At 40.2% G+C, this 13,547-nt stretch overlaps 1 protein-coding gene across 1 annotated transcript in view; it reads right to left on the reverse strand.

The window, feature by feature from the left end:
- PSTPIP2 (proline-serine-threonine phosphatase interacting protein 2) overlaps positions 1–13,547 on the reverse strand; it is a 91,723-nt gene that overhangs the window by 26,671 nt on the left and 51,505 nt on the right. Inside the window, exon 3 of the mRNA XM_028480193.2 lies at positions 2,727–2,804. Within this exon, the coding sequence (XP_028335994.1) occupies positions 2,727–2,804 (78 nt within the window). The remainder of the gene's footprint in view (positions 1–2,726; positions 2,805–13,547) is intronic.

Below are 13,547 nucleotides of genomic sequence, written 5' to 3' on the forward strand. Positions count from 1 at the left end.
CTACAGCCAGCATTGTTCTCAATGGTGAAAAACTGAAACCATTTCCTCTAAGATCAGGAACAAGACAAGGTTGCCCACTCTCACCACTCTTATTCAACTTAGTTTTGGAAGTTCTAGCCACAGCAATCAGAGAAGAAAAAGAAATAAAAGGAATCCAAATCGGAAAAGAAGAAGTAAAGCTGTCACTGTTTGCAGATGACATGATACTATACATAGAGAATCCTAAGGATGCTACCAGAAAACTACTAGAGCTAATCAATGAATTTGGTAAAGTAGCAGGATACAAAATTAATGCACAGAAATCTCTGGCATTCTTATACACTAATGGTGCTATAGTCTCTTAATGAATTTACCAAGCTTAAGTCAAATGTGCAAGAAATATCACTTTGGATCAGACTCATTCTGCCAAATATATTTTTCAAGATGTACTATGTGAGAGAATATGGCTATTTTCCATCACATCACCTAAAATTTTTTTGGATATCTTCCCAAATGGCTTATGCTTCTTTATGAATAAACAAGTTTTTGGATCAACTGACCCAGTAATCTTCCTTGAAAGTATCTAAACTTTCCTTGAATGACAGTGAAACCTACCTAATGCTATGTATGCTTTCTGACCTCGAACACAGAAATGTTTTACATATTCAAAAAAGAAACTAAACCAAGCAGGAAAAGAAAATAATCCTTAAAATTTAAAACAAACAAACTTAACTATACATAAAACTGTTTACATAATCACACAGAGAAAATAGTATTTTATATGACCTTAGAATACAGTGTTCTTAGTGGGATATAAGGTCAAGAAGAACTGCAAAAACAACTGCAAAGCAATGTTAAGTTTCATTCAGAAGTTTTATTGTTAGTAGCAGTATTAATATTATTATTTTGAAACGTTTTACTATATATTGTCAAATAAAGCAAATAATTCTGCTAATATTGTCAGGAACCAAGATTTTTCAGTGCAAGAGGAAATAAATATAAAATGAAAGAAGTTAAGTGAACTGTAAAGTTAATTAGAATTGGAAATATCAATATGAACTCAGGCTTTTAAAATCTGTCCCCTGAAAGAGCCTAGAAACAGTGACATCTCTGTGACAATGACCAACACTAGAACTCAGAGTTTCATCTCTAAATATGATTAATCATGAAAGGAAAACCTGGAGAAATATTTGGAAAAATAGCTGACTCCAGGATTAAATTCACCAAAAAACTACATTAAGAAAATATGACAAGTATGAATAATTGTTAAATCTGGGTGATGGATTCACAGCCATTCATTACGTTTGTCTTTTTACTTTTCAGTGCATTTAAAATTTTTTCATTTAAAACATCAGAAATATATAGAATATAATCAACAAACAAATTCTCCCTGTACTAATGTCCTATGTCTGAGGGTAACAAGTTTTTAAGGTTTATGTAACTGTTAATATTTTAAATATCTCCCAATGTTTTCCTCCTCCTCAATAATCCAGTACTTTGTAGTCTGGGATGAGTGTGTGTGTGTGTGTGTGTGTGTGTGTGTGTGTGTGTGTGTGTGTGTGTGTGTGTCTTAGGATCAAGAGAAGAGAAGGGGAAGGGCAATGTCTTGTCTGCTCCCAGTACTACCTCTGAGGGGACACAGACCTCAGGGTGTCTCTGCAGCTGTCTACAGCACAGCCAAAGCAGTGTGCATGTCAGCATGAGGTGTGATTACATCTGTAGAGATCTTCAAAGGTCTGCCTAAACAATTTCCCCCAAGTCTCCCTCAGTGTGCTATGTTAGAGAAGGAATTTAGAAACTTCCATGTGAGTAGGACTGGCTACATAATTTGTGAGGCCCACTGCAAAATGAAAATGTAGGACCCCTTGTTTATAAATCACTAAGAATTTCAAATAGTGACAGCAAAGAGCATTAAACCAATTATGAAGCCTATCTGTGTGCGATCCTATATGACTGCCCGTGAAGCCAGCCCTGTATACGAGGGATTGTGTTCCTAAAGTAGGCACCGGGCTTCCCTGGTGGCGCAGTGGTTGCGAGTCCACCTGCCGATGCAGGGGACACGGGTTCGTGCCCTGGTCCGGGAAGATCCCACATGCCGCGGAGCGGCTAGGCCCGTGAGCCATGGCCGCTGAGTCTGCGCGTCCGGAGCCTGTGCTCCGCAACGGGAGAGGCCACAACAGTGAGAGGCCCGCGTACCGCAAAAAAAAAAAAAAACCAAAAGAAAAATCAAAACTAAAGTAGGCACCATGTCTGGCCATCTCTGTATCCTCAGAGTATTCAATGAATGATGGAAGAATAATTAATTGTGGTAAAGAAATCTCACACTGGTGGTGAGAACTATGAAATAGTGCAAAGAGAGTCTCTTGTAGCTATCACAAACTATGGGTGTGTTTTATATACACACACACACATACACACATATATATATACATATAAATAAAACAAGAATACCCTCTCTATTAAACTTCTAGCATAAAATTATGTATAATTCTACCTATAAAAAGTATACATAGGAAAGGTCTGCAAGGAAAATTTAGAAAATATTAATAATGGGTTATGGCTTCATAATTCATTTTAGCTTTCTTTCTATTTTTCTATATATTTTTCACAACTGGAAATTTAAAAAAAATTAAAAATTTTTTTCACCAACACACTTCACCCTATTGGCCAGCTCTGCCTGCTGAAGTGATGGGGGCTCCTGAGTGGTATCAGCCAACCTAGAAACCAGAAAGAAATGTGGCACCTACTTGGTCTCAGACTGTCCACATGGCTTCTTCCTAGAGAGGCTGAGCAGATCTTTGCCATATTTCTCTTCAATTGATGCCCTAAAAGGAACATAAAAGAGGGTTATGAGTCCTTCTCAGGGCTGATTCTTATTTCAGACACATGGCACTTCCCTTGAAGGCAAAACTGTATCCTTGACAGTAGAAGCTCAGATATGACACAATTCTCTAAAATGTGAAACTCCCCTCTACAGAACTGGGAAGAACTGTAAAATAACAGTGGCCTTCATCTCTAAGGTGTTCTTCTCCAGCAAAAAGTCTCTAGCTTGAATATTAAAGCCAAACCAAGCATGGCCCCTTGACCAATACTGGCTAGCACATTACAGAATAATTTTCAAAACTATGATCCATAATTTATATAAATAATCTATATAAATCTATATAGATATAAAATATATCTTTTTTAAGTGGAGTAAAAGATATTTCCATGAAATGCTGCAATCCTAAGGCCCACCCCTCCCGTCTTCTCTAAGAGTATCCTTTAACCAACCTATAGAGTTCCTCATTCATAGTCAATTCAAATACACAGCTAAACCATACCAAAGAGAGGGGAATTTCAGAATATAAACCCTGCAGTTGGCATGTCTCACAAGAACATCTGCTTGTTACTCGGTGTGGCACAGGTCTGTCTAAAGCACAGAACATCCCCCACTTCCCCCCTTCCCCCAGCCTCATGGCCCTTTGTCACCATCTCCACTTTGTGTCCCAACCCCAGCTTTATCTAAACCATACTATCAGGTCATGGGCCTTTAAGCTCATCTATCCCACTATCTTCAAATTTAAAAAAAAAAGTATATTATGAATACATTCTCACTGCAAAAGATTCACAAAACACAAAGTCATATGGAATAAAACACAAAAAGTCCCCCTTCACGCTATACCCCAATCCCACTCCTCTCCCCAGAGGGAGCCACTGCTAAGCTTGGTATGTACCTTTCCAGTCCCTTCTCTGCATTTACATACCTATATCTCACAAATACACAACTTTTTATGGTTACATAATTGAGATCATTCTATTATTTGCTGTTCTGTTTTTCACCTAGTAATAAATACATCGTATAGATCTTTCCATATCAGTACATGGTAACCACCATGTTCATAATATGGAGTTTTCCACAGTTCAGGGTCACCCTACTTGTTTTTTCACTACTGCCCAAAAAAGCTAAATGAACATCCTCAGACAGATATTCATGGGCATCTCTGAGAATGTTTCTCTAGGCTAGGACTTCTGAGAAAGTGGGTTTACTAGATCAGAGGAATATGTGTTTTAAATTTTGGAAAACAGTGCCAAATCGCCCTCCAAAAAAGCCTTCTCAATTTATATTCCCACCAAAAGTGTGTAAGAGTCCCATTCCCAGAAACCCTCCCCCACACTGGATATTATAATTCCTTTTTAATTATCACCAGTCTTTAGTGACAGAGGTTAAAAAAAACTCTCATTTTAATTTGCTTTTCCTTGATTTCTAGTGTGATTATGCATTTTATATATTTATTGGATATTTGTATATATTCTTCTATGAGTTACCTACTCATATCATCCCAATTTTTTAACTGAGTGTATTGCCTTTTTCCTATTATTTTGTAGAAGTTCTTTATTATGAATACCAATACTTATTCTTACATGTTACAAAGTTTCTCCCACTCTCATCTGTCCTTTCTAAATAATGATCTTATCCATTTTATTAAAATGATACATGCTCATTATTCAAAAATAAGGAAAAAGAAAAATACATAGAAGAAAGCAACAAACTGTCCAAAATTCCACCAACTAAAAATAATTAGTATTAACACCAGGTGATGATTGTAATGGACATTTCTTTATGCAGATAAGCAGGCAGGAAGGATGGACAGACAGGCATTAGTAATTTTAAAAGAATGAGACTATATTCTACATGCTATTTAAAAATAAAGTATTCAGCCTGATTTTATTTAAATTTCACAGAAGAAAAGAAAACTGAAAGGAAGCTGAAGGAATTGCTAAATTTCAAATAATTGGTTTTTTGCCACAGGAAAAATTAATTCCTAAAATATCCTTCTAAAGCTAAAAAGGAGTTTATGAAAATAATTAAGGGGCTTGAGACATTAAAATATTTTAATGACCTATTTCAGTTTTAGACAGTTTCAGATGTTTGACAGCCCGCCCGTGAAAGGATGAGATGATTAGCACTATCGTACCTCCACCTCCTCCTTGATAATGTTTACATTATTTTTACTTCATTTGTGTCTATAACACACGCTGTTCTCCAATCATAATTCCCCCAGTTGTTTAGTCTTAACTATTTATTAAAATAGATGTGATGCTCACCACCAGTCCTATTACCATAGCTTTTCTATCCCTAAGATTTGTATTTTGGTTCATTTCTTCACTTTGTGATCTTTTGGCTGAATTTCATCACTTTGTGATCTTTTGCCAAAATGGCTCAGAAGGGAGGGCATCAGTATTTCCTGAGTTCTTTCATATTTGAAACCATTTACCTGTGGCCTTCATATTTGAAATTATTATTTTTTACTTTTTATTGAAGTATAGTTGATTTACCAGGCTGTGTTACTTTCAGGCGTACAGCAAAGTCATTCAGTTATGCATATACATATATCTATATATGTTATTTTTCAGATTCTTTTCCATTACAGGTTATTACAAGATATCGAATATAGTTCCCGGTGCTATACAGTAGGTACTTGTTGTTTATCTATTTTATATATAGTAGTGTGTATCTGTTAACCTCACACACCTAATTTATCCTCCCTCCACCTTTCTCCTTTGGTAACCGTAAGTTTGTTTTCTATGTCTGTGAGTCTGTTTCTGTTTTGTAAATAAGTTTATTTTTATCTTTTCTAGATTCCACCTGTGTTATCATAGGATATTTGTCTTTCTCTGTCTTACTTCACTTAGTATGATAATCTCTAGGTTGATCCATGTTGCCACAAATGGCATTATTTCATTCTTTTCTACGACTGAGTAGTGTTCCATTGTATATATGTACCACAGGTTCTTTATCCATTCATCTGTTGATGGACATTTAGATTGCTTCCATGTCTTGGCTATTGTAAATAGTGCTGCAATGAACCCTGGGGTGCATGTATCTTTTCAAATTAGAGTTTTCGTCTCTTCCAGATATATGCCCCAGAATGGGACAGCTGGATCATATGGTAACTCAATTTTTAGTTTTTTGAGGAACCCCCATACTGTTCTCCACAGTGGCTGCACCAATTTACATCCTTACCAACAGTGTAGGAGGGTTCCCTTTTCTCCACACCCTCTCCAACATTTATTATCTGTAGACTTTTTGATGACGGTGTGGCCTTTATATCTGAATGACAACCTCGCTGGTGTAATGAAATGTTCTTAAACTTTCCCTCAGAACTCTGCTGAACTTGTTCCATTGGCTTCTGTCATTGAAGAGAAACTCAAGGCCATCCTGATTCCCTGCTGCTCATTCCTACTTCAAAAACTTGGCTCATTTCTTTCCTAGATACTTGAAGTATTCTTTCTTTAACTAAATAACTTAACCAGGATGAATGTTAATGTTGATTCTTAAATAATCGTAATCAATATTGATTACTGTGTATCAATGTTTCCTGATTTATAGTGTGTGCCCTTCAGATCTATTTAGTTCTTCTACATTCCATGAAATTTTTCCCGGATTCTCTCTCTGAATACTTTTATTATTCCCTTTTGGTAAATTTTCTACTTGGGATCAGTTACCCAGATTTTGGAGTGGCTTTGTCTATCTGTTCTTGAGTTTGGGGCCCTGGTTCTTTTGCTCTTTTTGACTTCATATCTTCCTTCCTCCCTCTCTCCTTTCTTCTCTCCCTCCTTTTTTTTGGCCGAGGTAATTTGCATGGCTGTTGCGTCATTTGGGTTCATCTTGCTCCTGGTACTGTGGGCAACCCTATCTGCTTGCTCTGAAACCATGCGCGTGAATTCTCTTTTATGCCCTTCTGATCTCATACATTACCTTCCCCTCACTACCACAGCTTGAGCAAGAATCCTGTGTTTTCTTGGGCCTCTACTCTTGGATTCTATTTCTAAACTTTTTGCCCACTCCTGATAATGTAAAGTGAAACACACCTGAAACTGACTCTAGTTGTAAAAAAGGATGCATTTTAACTCCCTAGAAACTATTTCTACCTTTCAGAATCTCTGTTCACCATACCTATATAAAAATTATGATACTCTACAATGAACATTTATTATTTTTACACGTAAAAAGAAACTAAGGCTATTTTCTTTAAAATATATATGTATAATGTACATGTATTTTATTATTTTATTTTATTTTATTTTATTTTTTGCGTTACACGGGCTTCCCACTGTCGTGGCCTCTCCCGTTGCGGAGCACAGGTTCCGGACGCGCAGGCTCAGCGGCCATGGCTCACGGGCCTAGCCGCTCCGCGGCATGTGGGATCTTCCCGGACCGGGGCACGAACCTGCGTCCCCTGCAACGGCAGGCGGACTCTCAACCACTGTGCCACCAGGGAAGCCCCTGTACATGTATTTTAACCTTTCAGAATGATATCCATTAAGATTTCTTGATAATCTTTTGTGGTTTCTGGGAACAGAATTTACTCAATCCCTTTCTTCTAACACTAAGGCACCATGAATCTGAACTCACCACAGGTAGCACCTGATCCTCATGGAGAGTCCTAGAATCTGACAAGTACAGTCAGCCCTCCACAACCTCGGGTTCTGCAACTGCAGATTCCACATCCACCGATTCAACCAAATGGGGATGAAAAATATTTGGGGGAAAAAATTCCAGAAAGTTCCAAAAAGCAAAACTTGAATTTGCCTGTGCTGGCAACTATCTGCATAGTATTTACATTGTATTAGGTATTATAAGTAACCTAGAGATGATTTAAAGTATACAGGAGGATATGCGTAGGTTACATGCAAATAGTACGCCATTTTTTTTTCATTAATTAATTTATTTTGGCTGTGCTGGGTCTTCCTTGCAATGCACGGGCTCTTCATTGTGGTGTGTGGGCTTCTCTAGTTGCAGTGTGTGGGCTTCTCTAGTTGCAGCGCACGGGCTTCTCTAGTTGTGGTGCACGGGCTTCTCTAGTTGTGGTATGCGAGCTCTAGAGTGCATGGGCTCAGCAGTTGTGGTGCGTGGGCTTAGTTGCGGTATGTGGGATCTTAGTTCCCTGACCAGGGATCGAACCCGGGCCCCCTGCACTGGGAGCGTGGAGTCTTACCCACTGGACCACCAGGGAAGTCCAGTAAGCCATTTTATACAGGACTTGAGCATCTGTGGATCTTGGGGTTCCTGGAACCAATCCCCTATGGATACTGAAGGATGACTTAATGAGTTCCAGCAGGCACAATGGTGTGCTCTTTGGAGAAAAGAAGGAGTTCTGATAAAGGCGAAACTACAACCTCCTCCTCATGAAATCAGGGGAACAACCACAAGATTAAGAGGGTGTTTCCTCAGCAAATGGGAAGCAGTGAAGTCCAGGGGCCTGTAGCCAATGAAGGAATCACTAGGACTTGGCAAAAATCACCCCTGAATAAGTAGGTTTTAACCTAGATCACTGTTCTACCACCTATCCAAATTTTCCCTGTTATCTGCTCATCAATTTGTCATTATTGAACATCCACTATGTGCCAGGCATCACATTAGGAGAACACAGAGGTGACTGAAATAGGAGGCCTGCCTAGAGGAGCTCATGGGTGAGGGATGGGGAATGTAAACCAATACTTTCATTTGAATATGAGGCCCATGTAACAGGGCCATAATGAAAATGTACAAAGTAGTACAGGTAACAGAAGAGGGAATACCACTGTAAGCACCCAGTTGGCTACACTTTCCTCACAAGCCCTCCTTGAAAACTCCAGCTCACTTTTTCTCCTCCCTGTTCAAACTCCCAGACCAGGAATAATCCATGTGCCATTTCCCCTTCACTGACCCACTGCAAATATTGTCAGATTTGGCCTTTTCCATAAACCTTGAAAGAAACCTAAGGATGACCCTCAACCCAGTGTTCCTAGCAGCCCCAAAGCAGAGGAAATCATTCTGCTTTAAAACTTGACACTTTAATAAATTTTTACCATATATACCAATCACAGTACCAAGACTGAATTATAAATTCCTTGAGAAGAACCACATTGTTAGATCCAGAGGGAATCTTACAAAACACCTAATATAACCACTCCATTTTATAGAGGAGGAAACTGACAATGAGAAAGGTCTTGATTTATATCACCGCTGGCTACTGAGGAAGCCTGGATTTGAAGACTTAGGTACTCACCTTCCATCCCAGTCTCTACTTCCCTTCTAGGTCTCGGCTTCCAGCCCATTCTGTTGGGTACATGTTATGGGTTGAATTGTGTCCGCCCACAAGGCCCTTAAATATACTAAAGTCCTAAACGCCAGTATCTCAGAATATGACTTTATTTGGAAATTGGGTTATTGTAGATATAATTAGTTGAGGTTACGCTGAATTAGGATGGACCCTTAATCCAATATGAAGATGACAGGAAGACACAGGAGAAGAATGCCATGTGACGATAGAAGAAGAGATTGGAGTCAGAGGCTGCAAACCAAGGAACACCAAGGATTGCCAGCAAAACTAGAAGCTAAGAAAATGACATAGAACAGGGACTTCCCTGGTGGCACAGTGGTTAAGACTCCACGCTCACAATGCAGGGGTCCCGGGTTCCATCCCTGGCCAGGGAACTAGATCCCACATGCATGCTGCAACCAAGAGTTCGCATGCCACAACTAAGGAGCCCGCGTGCTGCAACTAAAGGATCCCGTCTGCTGCAACTAAGGAGCCCACGTGCCGCAACTAAGGAGATGGTGAGCTGCAACGAAGGAGCCTGCCTGCTGCAACTAAGACCCGGCACGACCAAATAAATAAATAAATATTTTTTTAAAAAAAGCAAAAAAGAAAACATAGAACAGACTCTCTCCTAAAGCCTTCATGAGAGCATGATCCTGCAGATCTTGATTTTGGACTTCTGGCCTTGAGAACTATGAGAGAATAAATTTCTGTTGTCTTAAGCCACCCGGTTTGTGGCAATTTGCTACGGCAGCCCTAGGAAACTCATATAGCACATAATGGTTTGGCTGCAACTTGACCACAAGGTGCTAATGTCTAAGGGAATCGGTCACTCCTACCTGGCAATCTGTCATTCTTAAGCCCATCCTGAGAGACAGCTGACCCACAATGAGGATCCCAGAAGGAGAGCTGTAACCAGGATAGGTTGACTTCTCCCTAAAAAAGAACAATGGAAGTACAGGAGTTTGTGGAAAGAGCCCAGAGTCCCAAAGCACTGGGGCTGGGGATCCCCCAGTCCATAGTTATAGCTGCTAATTCCAGACATAAAGGGGTCCCACAAGCACACTTCCCTCCTCCCTACTCAGGATCATGTTGCAACACACAGTTAAGAGGGCTGATCTGACCACCAAGTTCCTGGAGAAACCTCCTTTCAAAGAATATACCTAGTGTTCTAAGGAGACCACTAAATAAAGTAGAAAAACCGTTAGACATGGGATTAATAGAAGTCCTGGCTCTACTAAACTGCTTTCATAATCTTGGACAAGTCATATAAACTCCCACTGAACCTCAGTTTTCTCATCTGTAAAATGGAGCTGATTATATATTCCCTACCTAACTTCTAGGCTTAATATAACAATATTAGTAATGGGTACCATTTACCCACCACTTATTGTGTACCAGGTACTGTACTCAGTATGCTGAAGTGATTAACAGCACAGATTCCAGAGGCCAACTTTCTTAGGTTTGAAACCAGATCTATCCCTGATTACCTGTCTGATTTTAGGTAAGTTACATAACCTCTCTGAACCTCAGTTTCTTCACTTGTAAAATAAGGATGATAAAACTTGCCGTACAGGGTTATTTTGAGAATTGAATGAGATAATATATGCAAATTAGATGTTAGCTTATAACTAGCAAGCCTTCAGTAAATGGCAGCTCTTAACATAATCTCTTTTAGTCACACTTGGCCACCCTCTGGGTGGCCAAAATTATCCTCATTTTTATATTTATCTACTGCTCATATCAGGAGCTCAGTATGTAATGCCTGGCCTCACCTAGGGTTCTTAGGGGCAGGAGAGTCCAAGGCCTTGGGCTACCAGTGATAAGATAGGCTCAATTTAATTGTTAACCAGTGGATGACCTCAGGCTGGAGCACTGCGTAGAATGCTTCCTTTAAAGAAAAAAAAAAAGGAAAAAGAGGAAGAGAAGGAAATTTGACCTGGACTTTGAAGGATGGGGAGAATTCACCTAGGAGTCGCAGAAAAAGGAGCACATTCCAGGTGGGGAAATAATGGAGTAAAGATGTGGAGGCAGAGACATCCGAAGCACGCTCATTAATAAACCTGTCCGCCTGGACAGGTAGAGTGGGTATGATGAATGAGAATATGAAACAGAGAGAAAAGGGAGGGAGAGAAATCTCCATGTTGGGAACAAGCCCTGCCTCCTGGAAGGTCACCTGCTCTCTGCCCACAGTTGATGAGTCATCAACACAGAGTCTGTGTGAGATGCGATGTCTCTGGAGCTGTTCTGGATTCTTCTTAGGTTCCCGTGGTAAATTACTTCTCCAATCTCATTTTAAAAGCTACATTTTCAAAAAAAAATCTTAAAAAAATAAATAAAAGCTACATTTTCATGCAAAGAAAATGGAAATAATAATACCTTATGCAGTTGGTGTGTGTCAAAGGAGACTATTTCAAAGGGACGTGTAAACCTTAGCATTACTGTAATAAAGATCAATAAAGATAACAAATATTGTGAGACACAGCTCCTAGCACGGCACACAGCAAGTGCTCAATATGTGGCTGCTACTGCGTAGCTGTTCAGAGGTTGGCTGTCGTTGTCATCATCTGTGTCGTCACTGATAGACAGTAAACTAGGCAAATTTACAATTGACTGATAGGTTGTTTGTTACTCTGTTTTGTTACTTACTTGCTGTGTTATAGTAAGTCATCCAGGACTTATTGGGGACTGGTCAGCTACAGAGCACACACTGAGACACAGCCCCCGGATCAGCAATACAGATGCAAAAAAGGCATCATTCCTGCCCGCTCCAGAGCAGCGTGTCACACTACTCCTTGCACTGTGTGATTGTTCTGTCCATCCTCAAACGAGTGTAGATGGCTTTACTGCAACCCATCTGGTACAACCAAGGAAAAGAATGCTTCCTAGTTTCCATAATGGAAGTTAAACATGGCATGGAGGGGCACAGTCCTAGTTCCATCTGGAGAGAGTGGGGGAGGGAGGACCCTGGGAAATGCAGTATCTCTCCCTTCCCCTTGCTGCCCAGGGCAGCTTGAGCTGCCAGAAATTCCAGAGGTCCACGGTGAGACTTCAACACTTTGGGGGTGTGGCGGGAGGCGGGGCGGGGGGCGGTCCTAAAACTACCACATTAGCCACATATCATAAAAATGTTATAAATGTATATGATGACACTTCAGGAACAAAATAATAAATACTACATGGCAGACTGCTGTTATCTTCACCCCTGTGTTTGTGTGTGTTTTTCCTCTAGTCCATAATGAATGCCAAATATGCCAGGGTTCCACACGAAATTTACGGCAGCTCAGTAAAATAATGCTCAAGACCTGAGGAGGCCGTTTCAGCAGTATTGGACTACGGCCCAGGCTGAGTCCCAGGTCCCACAGGCACCCCGCATCTATGAGAGCAAAAAGAAAGCCTGGACCCCTGAACCTGAAGAGGACTTCCTCTCATGAGTTAAACTGGAACAAAACACATGCCCTCAGTGGAGCAGCCTCCTTCTAGCAAGCACACTACCATGAAAGGAGGCCCAAAGCCAGGCAGGCCACTTGCTGAGGGGCCTCAAGACCCCACACACAGGGCAGATGTATCTGACACTCTGACCTGATGCCAGCAGATTCTTCCCCCAAATCAGGGAACATGGGACTGGTTTCTTTTGCTATGAAGCTCCTGCAGAAAAATGACCAAATACCAGAAATGTAGTACAAATATTTAATAATTTTTAATTTGCATATATTTTCTCCTCTTACCTATATATTTCTGTGAAACATTTTAAAAGTGAGACCTTAGCTTTTGAGTTCTGTTTGGACTTGTGATTTTCAAACTGTGGGTCATGACCCATTTGTAAACCATAAATTAATTCAATGGGTTATGACCAGCAGTTGTGGTTTTTTTTTTAACATCTTTATTGGAGTATAATTGCTTTACAATGGTGTGTTAGTTTCTGCTGTATAACAAAGTGAATCAGCTATATGTATACATATATTCCCATATCTCCTCCCTCTTGTGACTCCCTCTCACCCTCCCTATCCCACCCCTCTAGGTGGTCACAAAGCACCAAGCTGATCTCCCTGTGCTATGCGGCTGCTTCCCACTAGCTATCTATTTTACATTTGGTAGTGTATATATGTCCATGCCACTCTCTCACTTCGTCCCAGCTTACCCTTCCCCCTCCCCGTGTCCTCAAGTTGAGCTGATCTCCCTGTGCTATGTGGCTGCTTCCCACTAGCTATCTATTTTACATTTGGTAGTGTATATATGTCCATGCCACTCTCTCACTTCGTCCCAGCTTACCCTTCCCCCTCCCTGTGTCCTCAAGTCCATTCTCTATGCCTACGTCTTTATTCATGTCCTGCCCCTATGCTCTTCAGAACCATTTTTTTTTTAGATTCCATATATATGTGCTAGCATACGATATTTGTTTTTCTCTTTCTGACTTACTTTACTCTGTATGACAGACTCTAGGTTCATCCACCTCACTACAAATAACTCAATTTTGTTTCTTTTTATGGCTGAGTAATA

This window comes from Physeter macrocephalus, chromosome 19, assembly GCF_002837175.3.
Source record: "Physeter macrocephalus isolate SW-GA chromosome 19, ASM283717v5, whole genome shotgun sequence".
Lineage (NCBI taxonomy): Eukaryota > Metazoa > Chordata > Mammalia > Artiodactyla > Physeteridae > Physeter > Physeter macrocephalus.